This window comes from Crotalus tigris, unplaced genomic scaffold, assembly GCF_016545835.1.
Source record: "Crotalus tigris isolate CLP2741 ecotype Arizona unplaced genomic scaffold, ASM1654583v1 scf7180000018525.42219311030:4301911, whole genome shotgun sequence".
Lineage (NCBI taxonomy): Eukaryota > Metazoa > Chordata > Lepidosauria > Squamata > Viperidae > Crotalus > Crotalus tigris.
This window is the reverse complement of record NW_024097057.1, coordinates 3270106-3287586: the sequence shown is the minus strand read 5'-3', so window position 1 is coordinate 3287586 and position 17481 is coordinate 3270106. Positions and strand designations below refer to the sequence as shown.

At 42.4% G+C, this 17481-nt stretch overlaps 1 protein-coding gene across 1 annotated transcript; it reads left to right on the top strand.

Moving 5' to 3' along the window:
- The first annotated feature begins 4575 nt into the window (after positions 1 to 4575).
- Positions 4576 to 16905, top strand: CX3CL1 (C-X3-C motif chemokine ligand 1). Its single transcript, XM_039353764.1, has 3 exons — positions 4576 to 4803; positions 14456 to 14576; positions 15046 to 16905. Exons 1-3 carry the CDS (start codon positions 4725 to 4727, stop codon positions 16235 to 16237), a joined length of 1392 nt encoding a protein of 463 aa, XP_039209698.1. The 5' UTR covers positions 4576 to 4724; the 3' UTR covers positions 16238 to 16905.
- The last annotated feature ends 576 nt before the right edge of the window (positions 16906 to 17481 follow it).

The following is a 17481-nucleotide window of genomic DNA, read 5'->3' as shown; positions in this document are numbered from 1 at the left end:
TGGATCATGAACCATTTGTTTGCTTTGTTGTTTTTCTGCGGAATTCTGAGAATAATGTCAGTATAAGGATGTCTTTCAACCTGCTTCTTCAAAATCCAACTTTCGCTTCCAGAGAATGACACGGTTGCTTGCATTAGTCTGACAGACGTAGCACTAATGACATTGCCACAGGAGGGCAATGCTGGCTGCAGAATTTTACCTCCGCTCATGTAACAGCATTGTGATTTTTCTGCTTAATATAAAGTACGAATCTCCTTGTTGTTCAGACTATATTGGAAGAGGGGCTGCTGGATTGATTGCTCTCCTTTTCCGCTCATGTTCCCTTAAACTAGCATTCCTTAAACGAGGGGTCTTCAAACTTGGCCACTTTAAAATATGAGGACTTCAATTCCCAGAATTCCCCAGCCGGCTATGCTGGCTGGGGAATTCTGGGAGTTGAAATCCACACGTCTTAAAGTGGCCAAGTTTGAGGACCCCTGTCTTAAACTGACCCTGCTGGAAAAATGTATAGTTCCATCCTACTCTTCTGTGCAGACTAAGCTCCATGTCTTAGCCGTTCACTTAAGAATGGATTACTTCATCCATGAATCCAAACCAAGCCAATTAAATTATCCTTCCCTTGGAATGAGAAACAGGATAATACGTAGTCATATCTAAGCAAGATGGCAAATTCTGAATGACATTTTTTTTACAAAGAACCCAATAAAATAGTCTACCCATGCTACATTCTTTATCAGTGTTGTAGACTGGAGATAGATGATGTCGTACCCACACTCATTTGCACTACTCAGGTGACTTTGAGGACACAGACAAATCTCCAAGTGGCCTCAATGACTCTCTAAAAGAAGGCAACTGACCGGCTGTCTGCAAGGAGTATAAATCCTTCCATTCCCCCACCATCCAATCAGAGCTGAGGAAGCTTCTTGGATGTGCAGAAACGCTTCGTTTTCCTGGACAAGAGGATTGTTGTCCCAGAGACCGCTTGAATGCCGGGAAAGAAATGCCAGGTGAAAAACTCAGAACTGGCAACCCAGTCAAGCGTTTGTGGCAGGTTCACTGTATTGTTTAGAGCAATGCTACTAAAAGCAACAAGCACAAAGGGTTGGGTCACTGTGGAGCCAGGAATAATTGAGTTGACTTGCCTGGACAGGCACAAAGTGTCTGGCGTCTCTCAGAGAACCACGGAGACCATAGTCTACTCCCCCATTCCCTTACATCACAACGTGCGAGGTTGGTCCTGCGTTGTGTGAATGTAGCCATTCTGGGTTACAAAATGTAGGTTATAATCTAGTGTTCATGTACACAGGTCGTCCTGGACTTACAACCTTTGTTTAGTGACCTGTTTGAGGTTACAATGGCACTGAAAAATGTGACTTACAATTAGTGGTGGGATTCAAATAGGTGAACCACCGGTTCTCTGTGTGGATGCCGCTTCTGGAAGTCCGTTCTGGGCCTGGGCAGCAAAAAATTAGCTACCGGTTCTGCCAAAGTGGTGCAAACTGGCCGAATCCCATCACTGCTTATGACCATTTTTCAGACTTTCGACCTTTGTAGCATCCCTGTGATCACGTGATCAAAATTTGGCCACTTGGCAACTAACTCACATTTATGACGATCCCAGTGTCCTGACGTCATCTTTTGTGACCTTCTGAGACGCAAAAACAATGGGGAGACAGATTCACTTAAAAGCTGTGTTACTAACAACTGTTGTAATTTCAAACTGTCACTAAATGAACTTGTTGTAAGTCAAGGACCTCCTGGAATCGAGATTAGCAGGCGGAGACCGAAGAGACTCTGTTGACAGATCAGAATGCAATTCTGGAGATTTTGTGAGCTCAAGATCTGACTTTGAAGGGGCTGCTCAGTTGTGTCCTGCAGATAGGTGGAATGTGTTTACCTTCAGGTGGGCCCTTGTGGGGGGGAGGGGCAGGAGGAGGGGGATTCTGGAGTGTTGGGAGGTATTTTTCTTCCCCCCACCACCACCACTGCAGGTCCTCAGCCATTCTTGTTCCAGGAGACTTTGGCCTTTGCCTTTGCCCTTGGCTTTGAGTTTTATTTTATTTCCTGAATCCTTTCTAGACTTGTCACAACTGCTCCCCCCCCACACACCCCTCATTCTTGACACACCTGATTTCTCAAGAAGGAGAAGGCAGAGATTAATTTTTTATGTGGGAAAAAGGTGTGGTGTTTGTTTGTGCAAGCTTTATTAGCTTTTTACAGAAGAAAGATCAATATTTAACGTGGAAGGAAGGAAGGAAGGAAGGAAGGAAGGAAGGAAGGAAGGGTGAGAGGAGGGGAGGAAGAAGGGAAGAAGGGAAGGAAGACAGGAGAGCAGGACGAAGAAAAGGAACGAGAAAGAGAGAAAGAGAAGAAAGAAAGAAAGAAAGAAAGAAAGAAGAGAAGAGAAGAGAAGAGAAGAAAGGAAGGAAGGAAGGAAGGGGTGGGGTTGGTTGTTTTCTTGCAGATGTTTCATTACCCAGCTAGGTAACATCATCAATGCTAGAAGGAGTCATGGAATGGAGGAGGAGGACTGTGGGGTCTTTGGTGCTCTCTGAGTTTGGTGATTTTCTTTGCAGATGTTTCATGCCCCAAACTAGATGATGGTGTTACTTAGTTTCGGTAATGAAATGTCTGCAAGAAAACAACGAAACTCAGAGAGCACCAAGGATTCCTCAACTTTTACCAAGGTGAAAGATCCTGACTCTGATCCAATAGGATAAAAAAGAAAGAAAATCTAATCGATGGTCAAATCTTTCATTAGGTGCCTTCAAAAGCTTCTGCCCTTTTGTGAATTCTGTGGAAGGGTCTGGCTTATTTTACTCCTAATCCTGTCATTTCCTTGCAGAATTATTAATTTATCATCTTACCTTTTCCTAAAAACCAGGGTTGGTTGGCACCTAATGCCAAGACATTTTTTTCCAGCCTCGACATGAACTCCCCCATTATGATTGCACCATAATAAATAAATATACCTGTTTCCTTGCCAGTGAAATAGTTTAAATTGTTCTGGGTTATCAGTATGTATAGCCGGCTTAGATGAAAGCTCTTTTGCTTGCTTCCTTGGAAATGCAAGGTGTGTCTTTTGACAATAAACTGTTGAATGAGCCTGATTCAAGCTTTCCAAGGACATTAGATTTCTCAAACAATTTTTCATTAAGACGAGATTAGCCCAAGAGACCTCATTTGTCTGAATGGGCTTATTGTATCTGCTGGAAATCCAGGGTGGGAATTCTGCTTGTCGATATTTCTACCTGCAACGGTGGGCATGTAAGCTTGTGGCAAAGAGATTGTGACTCAGTTTTTCTGCACAGCCTGGAGCCAGGCCATGTGGTTAAGAATGGGATTTCAGCAAATACCCTCAACTTTGTCAAATGTATACAGATCGGTTTGTCCCTTTCTCTGGTTTTTAAGTTTTGTAGTTGGCCTTTGGTCTTACTACAGGAGTCAGCATATCTTTGGGTGGATTTAAGCACATTTGGAGTTTGGGAGAGAGGGAGGAAGGAAGGAAGGAAGGAAGGAAGGAGAGAAAGAAAAGAGAGGGAAAGAAAAGAGAGAAAGAGAGAAAGAAAGAAAGAAAGAAAGAAAGAAAGAAAGAAAGAAAGAAAGAAAGGAGAATAAGAATAGAAAGAAGCAGGAAGGACACAGAGAAAGACAGAAGAACAATAACAAAGGAAGGAAGAAAGAAAGAAAAAGAAAAAAGAAAAAAAGGGAGGGAGGGAAGGGAAGGAAGGAAGAATAAGAATAGAAAGAAGAAGGACAAAGGAAGACAGAAGGAGAGAAGTAGGAGGAAGGAAGGAAAGAAAAAAGAAAAAGAAAGAAAGAAAGAGAGAAAAAGAAGGGAGGAAGGAAGGAAAGAAAGAAAGAAAAAATAGAAAGGAGGAAGGACAAAGAGAAAGACAGAAGGAGAACAATAAGGAAGGAAGGAAGGAAGGAAAGAAGAAAGAAAAAAGAAAAGAAAAAGGGAGGGAGGGAGGAAAGGGAAGGAAGAATAAGAATAGAAAGAAGGACAAAGAAAAAAGAAAAAGAAAGAAAAAAGGAAGAAAGAAAGAAAGAAAGAGAGAGAGAGAGAAAGAAAGAAAGAAAGAAAGAAAGAAAGAAAGAAAGAAAGAAAGAAAGAAAGAAAGAAAGAAAGAAAGAAAGAAAAAGAAAGAAAGAAAGAAAGAGCACTTTTCTGGAAGGGAAGGAGAATTTAGCAAAAGGGATGCAAACAATGGTGGGGTGAGTCAATCAGCATTGGTGGCCGCATCTGATTCCTAGCTTGTTCTCTACCTTGTGCCCAATGTTCACCTGGGCACTAAGGCATTTTTGTCTGGACGCAAGTCCCTTGTCAGTGGCCGCCCCAGTTTTCTGGAACCTTCTCTCCCAAATACAGGTAGTCCTCCACAACTGAGCCCCAAACTGCTGTTGCTAAGTGAGACATTTGTTAAGTGATTTTATTTTTGCCCCATTTTACCACCTTTCCTGCCGCGGTCGTTAAATGGATAGCTGCAGGTGTGTGTGTGTGTGTGTGTGTGCTTGCCTGTCCCGAACGCCCCCCGTGACGTCAGCGGGGAACACCCAGAGCCGCGCGGAGTCCCCAGCCCGTGTCGGGACCAGCAAAGAGCGGCGGCTGCGGAGCGAGCGGGAGGCGGCTCCGAGCTGGGAAGCCGGGACGCCGCAGCGGCGCAAGACGACCGTGGCCCGCCGGTCTGCCCCGAGGACGCCCCGCTCTGGGCGGCGGGACCATGCGGGATGCCGCGCGGAGCCTGGTGGCGCTGGCGGCGCTGGCGGCGGCCTGCAAGGGGCCCATCCTGGCGGTGGCAGGTGAGGCTGGATTTGGGGGTGGGCGTCGGGGGGGGTCCCCAAACCAGCAGCCGTCGGGGAGAGACGGTGGGAAAGCCATGCGGGAGTGAAGCTACTCTCCAAAGCGCCTGAAGGCAGGACGAGAAGCAACGGATGGAAACTCATCAAGGAGAGAAGCAACCTGGAACTAAGGAGGAATTTCCTGACAGTGAGAACAATTAACCAGTGGAACAACCTGCCTCCAGAAGCTGTGGGTGCTCCAACATTGGAAGTTTTTAAGAAGAGACTGGACAGCCATTTATCCGAAATGGTACAGGGTTTCTTGCCTGTGGGGTTGGACTAGATGACTTCCAAGGTCTCTTCCAACTCTGTTTTTCTATTCTATCCTATCCTATCCTATCCTATCCTATCCTAACCCAGCTTTATTATTTTTCTAGCTAACTCAAGTGGTGAACATATTTAACACTTCTTCCTCCTCCTCTTTGTCCACAACGTGGAGAATAATATTATTATAATAATATTATATTGAAGTATGGATCATCGCACAGTCAGCCAGATGTTCAGACTGGATTTATTATTATTATTATTATTATTATTATTATTATTATTATTATTATTATTATTATTAACCCCTGGTTAGCTGAGTTGCATCCGCACAGCCCGCCGCACCTGGATAGAAATGGGTTCACATGTGGCATCGAACCGAAAGTTCGGGATAGTTTTGCACAGCTGGCTCAAATATCCATCCCAACTAGCCGGGGTCATGAGAATGCAGCCCTTGGGCTTTGGCTGACCCAATTGGGTGGCTTGGGTTGGTTTAGCAACCAGCAAACTGGGTGACAGTCTAACTAATCTGATGAGTTTTTGTTTTATTAATACAACCTGGCCCGCCAAAATGAGCTTCATCTCCTGTTTTCTCTTGCTGAAACTCGAGGTTGTCCCCCAGCAGAATAATTCCAGAGATTTAAATTGCTCACCTACAGAGAGAGAGAGATGGAACATAAGAATCTCCATTACGTTTCACTTTCTTTCACCTTGCACTTATTGCAATGTTAACTTTCCAAATTCTTCCTGGATTTGTTTGTCGTTATTCATGTAATTATGCCCACAGGCTGTGGGGAAAAGGAGAAGAAGGCTCAACTTTCTCTGTTAGTGTGTAGGGATGAACTCTACACACTAGTAGAGGCAGTCTTGTGTAGTGGTTAAAGGTATCTGCTAGAAACTGGGAGGTGGTGAGTTTTACTCCTGCCATAGGCACAAAGCCAGCTGGGTGACTTTGGACCAGTCACTCTGTCTCAGCCCTAAGAAGGAGGCAATGGCAAATTGCTTCTGGAAAACCTTGCCAGGAGAACTGCGGGGACTTATCTGGCCATTTGCCAGCAGTCGAGATGACCTCAAAAGCCCCCTACAAAAAGCCTCCAATGACCCTTGTGTGCAAATCCTAGCTCCTTCCATGTAATTCTGGCTGGGAGGTCTGAGAGTTCGTCCATTCATCATAAAGAATGCTGGGTGGAGGATTCTGGGAACTGAAGATTAGGCAACTTCAAGTTGCCAGGCTTAAGAAATACAGGCACTCCTCAAGTTACAACCGTTTTGTTTAGTGACCGTTCACTAGAACGGTACAGAAAAAAAGTGACTTATGACCGCTTTTCACACTTACGACCTTTGCAGCACCCCCATGGTCATATATTCAAAATTCAGACGCTGGGCAACTGACTTGTATTTATGACGGTTGCAGAGTCCCGGGGTCATGTGATCCCCTTTTGTGGCCTTCCGACAAGCAAAGTCACATGGGGAAGCCAGATTCACTTAACAACCATGTTTCTAACTCCACAACTGCCATGATTCAGTTAACAGCTGTGGCAAGAAAGTTCATAAAACGGGGCAAAACTCAACTTGACAAGTCTCTCACTTAGCAATGGAAATTTTGGGCTCAATTGCAGTCGTAAGTCGAGGACTACCTTTATCGCCCTAGGGAGTTACTACCACACCAGCACCTGCACCCAAGAAGGGCACAGCTTTAGGCAGAGCCTGGAAAATCAAGGCTGTCTCCTTTGCTTGCTGGCTTTCTCTTTGGGTGGGGAGAGCTGAGGCACTAGATCTGGGCGGCTGGTTCCCCCACCCTTTAGTTTCCTTTCTGGAGATATTTGTCATCCGAGAATACTGGAGGAAACGAGGTGGCAGTCTGCCCAGTGGCTGGCGCTGCCTGGAAATTTCCCCAAGGCAGAATCCTGTTGCTTCTTGTCGCAAAAGTCTGCAACTCCTGCAGCCTCCTGGCTTTGTGGATTCATCAGATAGGATCTGGGAAGAAATCTTTCTCTCTTTCGGATGAATTTTCTTCTAGAAAATACGGAAGTGGTTTTGCCCACTTTGGTTTTTCTGTTTTCTGAGAAGGTTGATTGGATTCCCTCCCCCCCCCACACACACACACACTCTATGGGCTAGCCTGCAATCCTGTGATTTCCTAGTGGTCTCCCCTCCACCTAGCAACTAGGTTTCAAGTGGCTAAGCAGTGGTACCCTGCTTTGGTGGGACGTAATTGCCAGAGGTTGTTGAAGTATTAAGCGTCTTTAGAAGTGAACAGTTCTCCCTCCTGCTATTGCTGTGGCCTGATGCAAGCAAAACAGCTGGATCCCTTCACGATTTGACTGAAAGACCAACCAGAAGCCTCTTTTCTCCCTCAAATCTTGGCATCAATCTGCTTCCTGGCTTCCAGTTGGCTGGCTTGAGAAACCACAATGATCCTCTTTCTGTCCTGCAGGGATTTGCAGCTGGGCTGGTTTTAAACATGCTGAGCATGGCTCAGATTCTTCTTCTTTTTTTTCAAAGATAATTTTTATTAAATTTTTAAAATTTTACAAAAACAAAAACAAAACAAAACAATCTTCCCCCCCACCTCCCCGACCCTCCCATTCCCACCCCCGATCTTCCCAGAGCTGAATATAGGCTTAATTAAAATTTGACCAAAAAATTCTTAAGAAAAAAATATAAGCCATAAATGAGTCTAGCATTAGTTAAAAATCTAAATACATTAATTAGAAAAATTATAAAATAATTAACAATAGTATATATTTTTAAAAAAAAGGAAAAAGAAGAACAGAAAGAAGAAAAAAAAGAGAAAAAAAAACAAAATATTCCATTTTAAATATAAATTATTAAAAAATTAAATAATATTTTTTATATCCAACTTATGTTGTATAAAATCTATCCATTTTTTCCATACTGCAACGTACTTCTCTTGCGATTGATCCTTCAAAAAAGCCGAGATCTTTGCCATTTCCGCCAAGTAAGAAACTTTGAGAAACCACTCTTGCAAAGTAGGCAAAGATTCCTTCTTCCAGCATTGCCCTACTAACAACCTTGCGGGCATGGCTCAGATTCTTTTCAAACACCAGTCCTGGATGTTGCAACAGGATACGGAGAAATGGGATGCCTTCGGTGCAAAAGCACACAACTGCTCCCTTTTGCTTTGGAGGGTGCAGTGGGGGCTTGGAGACTGGGCAGAAGGAAAAACAGAGAAATCTTTCCTTCCATTAGCCACGTGGGAAGGCCCGAATAGAAGCAGATAGCTGCAGCGAGGGGATGAGGGTGAAACACACCTGCTCATACTCACACCTTTGCTTAACCCATGGCCTTTTTCTGACTTGTGGACCAACTCCCAGAATTCCTCAGCTTATGATCATTTTTTACACTTTGGTAACATCTGCAGTGCTAGAAAGGAGTAGAGGCGGGGTTGCTCTCTGTTTATAGGTTTTTGTGCAGGAAGAGTAAGTTGGTGAAGGTTTGCCTGCATGCATATTACTCCCATTTCTGTGCTTTCTGAAATCCCTGATGCACATACGTGGTTTCAACAGAAGAGAATCTCTGTAGCTCAGGGTTGGACTGTGGGGTCCTTGGTGCTCTCACCTTGGTGGTTTTCTTCCAGGTGTTTCATGACCCAACTAGGTAAGGTCATCAGTGCCCAACTAGGTAGCATCATCACCACTGGTGATGTTACCTAGGTGGATAGTAAGATATCTGCAAGCAAACCACCAAGCTCAGAGCATCGACCTTCCTCCTCCCCTCCTCCTCCTCCTCCTCCCCCCAAACCCAGCCCTTGTAGCACTGATAATGTTACCTAGTTGGACAGTGAGAGGTTTGCAAGCAAACCATTGAGCTCAAAGAGCACTAAGGACTCCAGAATTAATTTTCTCTTTCTCCACCTTTTGGTCCAGCCATTCCCCACACCAATCCACCTACTGGATTCTCCCTTCACTATTATCATGAGTAGGTTTACTTCCAGAAGCAGGGTTTTAGGAGAGAGGTTCAAAGAAGGTCTGGTTTCCAGAGAATGTTTGGTTTCCAGAGAAATGTTTGGTTTCCTGAGAATGCCCTGGAAAGCAACCAAATAAACAAATGCATCATGAACAAATCAACTCAGAGTTCGAGGCACAAACGATCAGGCTGAAAGTACCGTACTTTGGACACTTTATGGGAAGGCCTAGCAGCTCTCTGGAGAAGATTCTGATGCTGGGAAAGGTGGAAAGAAAGAGAAGAAGGGGGAAGCACGTAGGAAGTGTGGTGATGGGGGCACCAAGGGATAATAGGCTTCTGTAAATGTTTAATTGCTAACATTTGAATCCCATACTGAAGAAACGAAAGGCCGAATGACGAAGTGGGCACATGGGGTGATTGTGCAACAATGGGAATGTCACTGGAAGTCTAATGTTAATATCAGGCGAATGACAAAATAGAAAAAAACGGCTATGAAGTGTTCTTTCATTAGATTATCCTACTAATTGTGATTGTTGAAATGGATCCTGAATATTCCAACATTTGTCAGAAAGGTAATAAAGAAGTGGGAACTTCTGAAGAAAGCCTAATCGTATTTGCCTTCTGAGTTAAGTTTTTATGTGACGGATTCCGCCAGACTAGGAAAACCTGTTGACGACTGGGCTCATCCACATGTTTTAAACCAGGAACATCTGCAGAATATTTTTAAAAGTCAAGATGACAGCCACAAAAAGGAAGAAGAAAAAATGATGGTAGTCATAGTTGTAGTCATAGCAGCCTCAAAAAAAAAGTCACAGACAAAACAATTTCAAAACAGTTAACAAAATCTTCTTGTAAGATCTCTGCCCTTGCTGCCTTGGGAAAAAATTAAATGTGGACTGATGATAAATGTTGACTTTATGTCCAAAAGACATACATTTGTGCACACCAGATGTGGCTTTGAAAGGTGGGTTATAAAAAAGAGTCAAGGTGGCAGGCCTTCTCCCTTCTTTCATATTGTCACCTGTGTGATCCACAATAAAAAGGGAGCAAGGCTTTGATCATATGGTCATGGCAACATCTTGCCTTTTAAAATTCTTCCCCCCAAGGTGTACGCAATCACTACCAAGCAAATAAGACTCAATGGCATGCAACAAAGAAATGTTGCATTGCATTGCATTGCTGCAAAGCAAGTCTAACTCTCTAATTCCAGAGTTGGGTAAGGATTTTTCTGCTCATTCTCCAATGCCTGAAAAATTTGCAGATCTTGCTATCTTGATAAGATTCCAGATATGAAGCCAAATAGCTCAGAAAATGACTTTCTAATGTGATAGTTCTCAAACAAAAAGGCTAAATTCTTCTGCCTCTTTATTTATATTACTCTGTGCTTTGAAAAGATTGACAATAAATAATCAATTCTGTCTGAGCTGGTATCGCATTAAGGGCCTTGAGATACTAAAATGATATCAGTTTTACTGATTAACAGCTAAACCCTTTGATCCTTGGACACCTTCCCTGAGTAAAAGACTGTAAATTTATATTATTCTGCCCTTTGAAAAGACTGGTGTTAAAAAATCTGTTCTGTCTGAACCGAGTATTACAATGTGGGCTTTGAAATACTAAAATGATATAGTTTCTACTGATTAACAGCTAAATCCTTTGATCCTTGGCACCTTCCCTGATTAAAAGGCTCTAAAATGGATTTTCTCTGCCACCCCAGTAGCATTTTTTTCTACAATCGGGTTGTAATTCTCTCTGCCTATTTGTGTCGGTGGATCCCTGTGCTGTTCTCAGTCTTGGTAGCCTGCAGTTCCACTTAAAGATTTATCTTGAGGTGGTGTCAGAAGAAAAAAGTACTTTAATTTCAGTTCAAGTAAAGACAATTGAAATCAAGTGTGTTTCAAACTTGGCAACTTTAAGATGGGTGGACTTCAGCTCCCAGAACTTCCCAGCCAGTATCCTGTTTAAAAAAAAGTATTAATTAAATAAATTCAATAATAAACAATGCTCTGTGTTCTAAGATTCTGTATTTATCCCGGTTTATAGCAGAAAGACACCTTATTTGAAATCTGGCTAATTCTTGCTTCTCGTGGTGCCCAGTTGCATGGATCTTGATGCTCAGGTGAAATAAGCCAACATAGTGGATGTTGGCATGTTGGATACCACAACACCTGGCCTCCCTAGATCAAGGCAGCAATATCTGGGTGGTTTCCTCTTTCCTTTGTACCAACCTCAGAAGACAACGGCAGTGATTTCCGAAAGTTTGAGGAGCAGTAAAAAATAAAAGTAAAAAAATCCAGAAACATTTTTCAAGAGGTGAGACACCCATAATTGCATAGTTCAATATGTATTGAGCCCATAAGGACTAGAAGCAGGGAGCATCCGCTTTGTAAATTGCCAACCCTTCTTCCTTTCCCCTTTTTCCTATTTAAAAATCATGTTTCTAGGGAATTCATTGGTAGAGTGCCTTGAATCCAGTCTATTACACTATTTTATACTGTAGAGAGCTGGCCAAGTGCTAGATCACTTCTGCAGTTTTATCTTCCACAGAGATAAATCTGCAAGTCAGACTGATTTTGAAAGAGGGATTGTGCAGGTGAAACCCCATAGGCATGTATGTGCAAAAGACAGAAAAGAAGAAAAGGCGTGATTCACTCCTGGAGACATGCAAAAAGCGGAAGTTTTTTTTCCAGTTTGTCCTGAAGTAGAGTATCTTTCATCTGAAGATTGCCAAAGCCTGCTAAAATTGCCTGTGCTGAAATGAAAACATGACGTCTAGCTGCTTTTCACATAGAGATGGCTGCAATCTCCACAGCCCCAGGCATCTGCCTTTAAATAATGCTGTTTATTATAGTTCAGGAGGCGAGATCCACGGAGTAGCTGTTATGAACAGCTCCAGAAGCCACTACCCTAATTGCATGGATGTGTTAAGACAAACAGACTCTGCACAAAGGCGCTCAGAGCATTAAAACAAGGCAGGATTGTGCAATTCATGCCTATCCTGGCAGAACTGGATGTATTTGTCACTCAGCTTGGCTCTGGATGGGAAACCCCTTTCAGGGCTGTTTGTCTGGAGGGGCATTTAGCAGCGTGGGGGGTATTTGCAACCAAGGAGAGTTTGAAAGAAAAGAATCCATACACACCATCAATCCCAAGGCTCCTTCTGGTTTTAGATGTGGAAAAATGCAACAGGCAATTTGCGTCTGGCGCTTTGTAGCTAAGCCAATATCTTTCTCCCGAACTGGAATTCCTTACTTTGGCCTGTCCATCATTTATTCCCCTGGCAAACAAGGCAAGTCCTTTTTTTAAAGATGCAATATCTCCAGTCTCTTGAGAAAACAGTCTGTGTGTGTGTGTGTGTGTGTGTGTGATCTTTCTCTCAGGCCCATTCTGGTTTTGAAGTCATTTCTGCATAATCAGTTGCACTGTCTGATTTTTATGAGAGAAATTGATCTGCACTGGTGTGAGAATTGCTTCAGTCTGAGAGCAGATGATAGTCGGTCAGTTTTTTCCAGGAATCTTGCACACCCAGTGCAAAATAACTAGAAGGAGGGGAATGTTGGGGTTTCTTTAAAAGCTGCAAAGGTATCTCTGCTGTGTGACCGTGGACTTCGCCTGTTGGAATGCTGAAGCTGCACAGTTATAAGAAAACTCAAATATTACAAAACAGCTATAAGCTGCTGGCAACTACTGTAGAGAGGAAACCAGATGGAGATAAGATGGGCCCTCATGGAATGTTTGCAATTTAGAGATTTGGGGAAGGTATCGTGCAGCAAGGGAAACAATGAGATCAGGACCAAACTTTTTATAGTAGGTAAACTCAAGGGTTCTCGGAAAATTGATGTCTTCTTGCGGACATATGTCCATCCATCAGAACCCATGTGCTACTTTTACTCCGCAGTCATTTAAATATGGAAAGAAAAATGTAAGTTCTTAGTTGCAGCTTTGACTTCACCTTGCTGTAACCTTTTTCCTTCTAATACTGTACTCTTTATTACTTTCTTTTACAGCCTTACCAAATTATTATTACAACCTATGGTTAGACCAATAAACTCACTCAGTTATCATGAAGTCTGCTCTGAGGTACAAGGTTATTCAGATATTAAGTGGTGGGGAACCTGTGTCCCTAAAATGTTGAACTGCATCCAGTTCCTGAGAAAGAGAAGAGAAGAGAAGAACAAACTTGGAAGGGACCTTGTAGGTCATCTAGTCCAACCCTCCAGCCAAGCAAGAGATCCTACACCATTTCTGACATGGCAGTCCAGTCTCTTCTTGAAAAGCTTCCAGTGATGAAGCTTCCATGATTCTGAAGGCAGTTTGTTCCATTGGTTGATTGTTCTCACTGCCAGAAAATTTCTCCTTATTTCTAGGTTGAATCCTCGGTCAATTTCCATCCATTGTTCCTTCTCTGGCCTTCTGCTTTGGAGAATAGGTGGACCCCCTCGTCTCTGTGGCAGCCCCTCAAATACTGGAACCCTGCTATCCTGTGGTCCTTCTCTTCACTAGACTAGCCATGCCCAGTTCCTGCAACCGTTCTTCATATGTTTAAGCCTCCAGTCCCCTCGTCATCTTTGTTGCTCTTCTTAAATTAAAAATATGAATATTGCTTATTTCTTAATGTTGATTATTAGCATTTTAAAGCTGTTTAAATACTGATTCATTTAAACTTAGAGAAAAGTTATATTTTGTCTCCATATTGGAAAAAGTAAAAAGTCACTTTTAAATATATTTGTTTTGGGGGATTTTGGGGTCACTGTTTAGCTTTATGCTCTTATCGGCTTCCCTTGTTTCCATTATATGTTAGTTTGTATTTTATTGGTTTTTTTGAAATTGAAAAAAGATATTGCATGTCTGGCAGGCTGAGACAATCAGCCCTGATGAAAGGTGTATCAAAAAGATAAAGGAGTTGTTTCATTGGCTCAAGAGGTCATGAAGCTTCCTTGATCAAAGAATGAAGGGCTAGCAAGACTGTTGAGTTTTATGAGTTCTTGTGACTGATTGGAAAAGTAAGATAGTAACATCAGAGGCTTCCTGATGCAACTGTCCACTAAAGTGTTTTTTTTTTTAAAAAAAAGATAGTTTATCTATATATATTGAAAATAACAAATAATGCACAGCTACATTAAGAAGACTCTGGAGGCACTAAAGAATAAAAAAATGGTTTATCAATACATCAGTATATTAAGAATAACAAATGGTATATAAAGATAATTGCTAGAAATATTAAAGATAATAAAATTTTCTATCAATACATTGAAAACAACAAATGGCCTGTAAACAGGATATAAAGACATTTTAAAAATAATAAAAATATTATCTATAAAGATACTAAAATCATAAAAGAACATAAATATGTATACAGTACTAATCTATAAATATATTGAGAATAATAAACTCTTCTTGGATTGTTTCCTTGTTCCAGGAGAACCTGATGCAACCAAAACCTGTGCATTTGAATGCCTCGGGTTTACAAAGAATAAATTTCCTTCAAATATGCTAGAGAGCTACGCAGTTAGCACCTGCAGAGCAAAGACATCAGTCAAGTAAGTGCCTTTTTATCAGAATATTTTTCTCCTTCCAATTCAAAGATTTGGATAAGAATTCTATGCTGGTTTTTCAAAGCCTTTGCACGGAGCTCAAGAAGGGTATTTAGCAACAGCACTTAGACTTTCTATATTATTTTGTGAGTTTATATGATATACCAGTCTAGGTTAAATTGGGATTGCATCAGATGTGGTTTTGCCTATCAAACCCAAGCATTCTTTTCATAGGTTGTGTGAATGTGGTTTATCTGTTTGTTGGAGCAATTCATGCTTTTGGAATCCAGAAATTATATTTTGTTATTCTTGAGTCAGGAGATGGGATAGGAATATCTTTCCCCAATACTTCAAAATTAAAGGCATTCTATTGAACGTTAGAGGGATTTAAAAATGCTGAAATGTCCTGGAATGGTTAATATGTCCATTCCATCTATTCTTACTTGGGTTTTTTTTTCTCCTTTCCTTTCTCTAGGCTGAAAACAAAGAAAAACAGAACTTTTTGTGCCAACGGAGACCATGATTGGGTAAAGAAAGTTATGCAGGACATAGATGCGAGGAGTGCTCCTTCACTTTCCAGATATGGTACCACCACAGAAAATTTCCCTGCAGCTAACAGACATTTAGGAGGAACTGTGCTGGAGGTTGATGGTCAAGTTCAGCCCACAAAAAAAGTTAGCACAACCTCCTACAAGACAGCAATACTTTCTGTGAGAGCCACAGAAGATCCCCAACCATTCATAGAAAGAGGGTTGGCTGGGTTAGAGACCACAATGTCATCTACGTGGTTGACTCCTCAACCAGAAACCGTTGCTGATAAATCCACCCTTCAGTCTGGCTCAATTGCAAATAACAAGTTAAGGTCAGAAACCACTGAGGGGCACCAGAGATTCAGGGAGCTTTTCACACCAACGAAAAAAGGCCTGGAGGATTTCGCTAGAACAACTCAGCGATTGGTGTCGCCTCCGGTGCCTTTTCCAGGAACTGACAAAAGAAGCACCAAGAGTCCTGCGTTTGTTCCAGAAACTCTGACTTCAACAGGTCCTTGGAGGAGCTCTTCCCTCAGCAAGCTTCTCCTGGAATTTGTCAGGAAAGATAAGACGTTGATTACAATACCCACCAAGCTTTCAAACTCTTCACGTTTGTCTTTAAGCAGCTTCAGCACAGACCATAAACCACAGTCAGTTGAGGAGTCTACAGCTCAACTTCCTACCAATTCTAGTAGCCATTCAAGCACACATTCCAGCTCTGATAGGAACAGTCTCAATTCTGTTCGGTTTCGAGGGGTGATTGATGCAGACCGTGAAGGAGACACCACAGAAACATCTTTAATTATCGGAAACGGTACTTCAGATAGAACTTTCTCCAAACCTTCAAACACTCTCCCAATTCCAGGTTATCACCAGGAAACATTTAACGAGAGTACTTTAATATTCAACCCAAACATGCCACCAAACTGCATTTACCCTTCTCAATCCATGGTACAAAATTACATTATCCCTGTGGTTTCTGTTGGGGTTGTTCTCTGTGTCGTCTTGGCAATTGGTGGCTTAGTCTACATTAAACGTAACATATGTACCAAACAGTCACCTAAGAGGCAGGTCCAAGGTCTGTTGTATCATCCATGTGATTCTCAAGCTGAGTCATATCCCATGGCAATTGTTTGACCATCTTTTTGATTGGCCAAAAATCCATCTTATTTTACAAGAGGGATGGACTGGGTTAGTAGTGTAACTGATGGGAGTCCTGTTTGGTCTCCCTCTTCTTCTCTGCCAAAGTCAAGACAGTTTGCAGCTGTTGGTCAAAGGATGCACTAAAGCATAACAACCCATTATCGGTCTTATGGGATGTTGTAGCCCGTTGGGCCATGGGCCAAGGACAGAGTCTTCAACGTGGGAGGCAGGCCTCCATACCAAAGCAAGAACTTTCATTGGAAGAAAAAAGAACTATTTGTCCAGGTACCAATAGTTTGAATATAATTGATGCTTGGCAGTGTTAAGATGAGCCTGAAGGATGAGCAGGGCTGGCCCAGAACATCTACCTGTTTGAGATGAAAGATGTGCCCACAATTTTACTTTTCTAAATTTACTTATGGAGGCTGACCCAATGGGTGGTTAAATTTTCTCCCACAGCTGGTGATGAAAGATCCAGGAGTTGTGCTCTGTTGTAGCAGCTCCCATGCCCTCATAGCTATCTTCCTTAGTCCTCTTAGAAGAGCAACAAGGATGATTAGGGGACTGGAGGCTAAAACATATGAAGAACAGTTGCAGGAACTGGGCATGGCTAGTTTAGTGGAGAGGAGGACCAGGGGAGACATGATAGCAGAGTTCCAATATTTGAGGGGGTCTCACAGAGAGGAGGGGATCAACCTATTTTCCAAAGCACCTGAAGGCCAGACAAGGAATAACAGATGGAAACTGATCAAGGAGAGATTCAACCTGGAAACCAGGAGAAATTTCCTGACAGAACAATCAACCAGTGGAACAGGAGTTGCCTTCAGATGTTGTTGGTGCTTCATCACTGGAGGCTTTCAAGAAGAGACTGGACTGCCATCTGTCGGAAATGGTGTAGGGTCTCCTTGTGCAAGGGGTTGGACTAGATGACCTACAAGGTCCCTTCCAACTCTTTATTCTATTCTCTTGGAAGGTGCTGACTCTTGGTCTTTGATTGTCCAGCAAGAGCCTTTTAGATTATGCCAACATCAGTTGATAGTAGATCCCGTGGGTGCACAGAGCCCAGCATTAAGTGGCCTCTTCCACTTAGAAATGATTGTGTCAGGACTTCTAAGGAAGTGGAAGTTGTTACATCAAAATTGCCATTAAGGGGGAAAAAAAACAACAATAGACAAAGCTATTTCATTTTTCTCAAAGTGCACTTTGGTATTTTAAACCCTGCAGGTTTGGGAAATCTG

Bases quoted from the DNA above. Each gene is read 5' to 3' on its own strand.
- CX3CL1 (XM_039353764.1), top strand. From the start codon at position 4,725: ATGCGGGATGCCGCGCGGAGCCTGGTGGCGCTGGCGGCGCTGGCGGCG. The intron at 4,804-14,455 runs GTGAGGCTGGAT...TCCTTGTTCCAG, and splicing joins GCCCATCCTGGCGGTGGCAG to GAGAACCTGATGCAACCAAA. The intron at 14,577-15,045 runs GTAAGTGCCTTT...TCCTTTCTCTAG, and splicing joins AGAGCAAAGACATCAGTCAA to GCTGAAAACAAAGAAAAACA.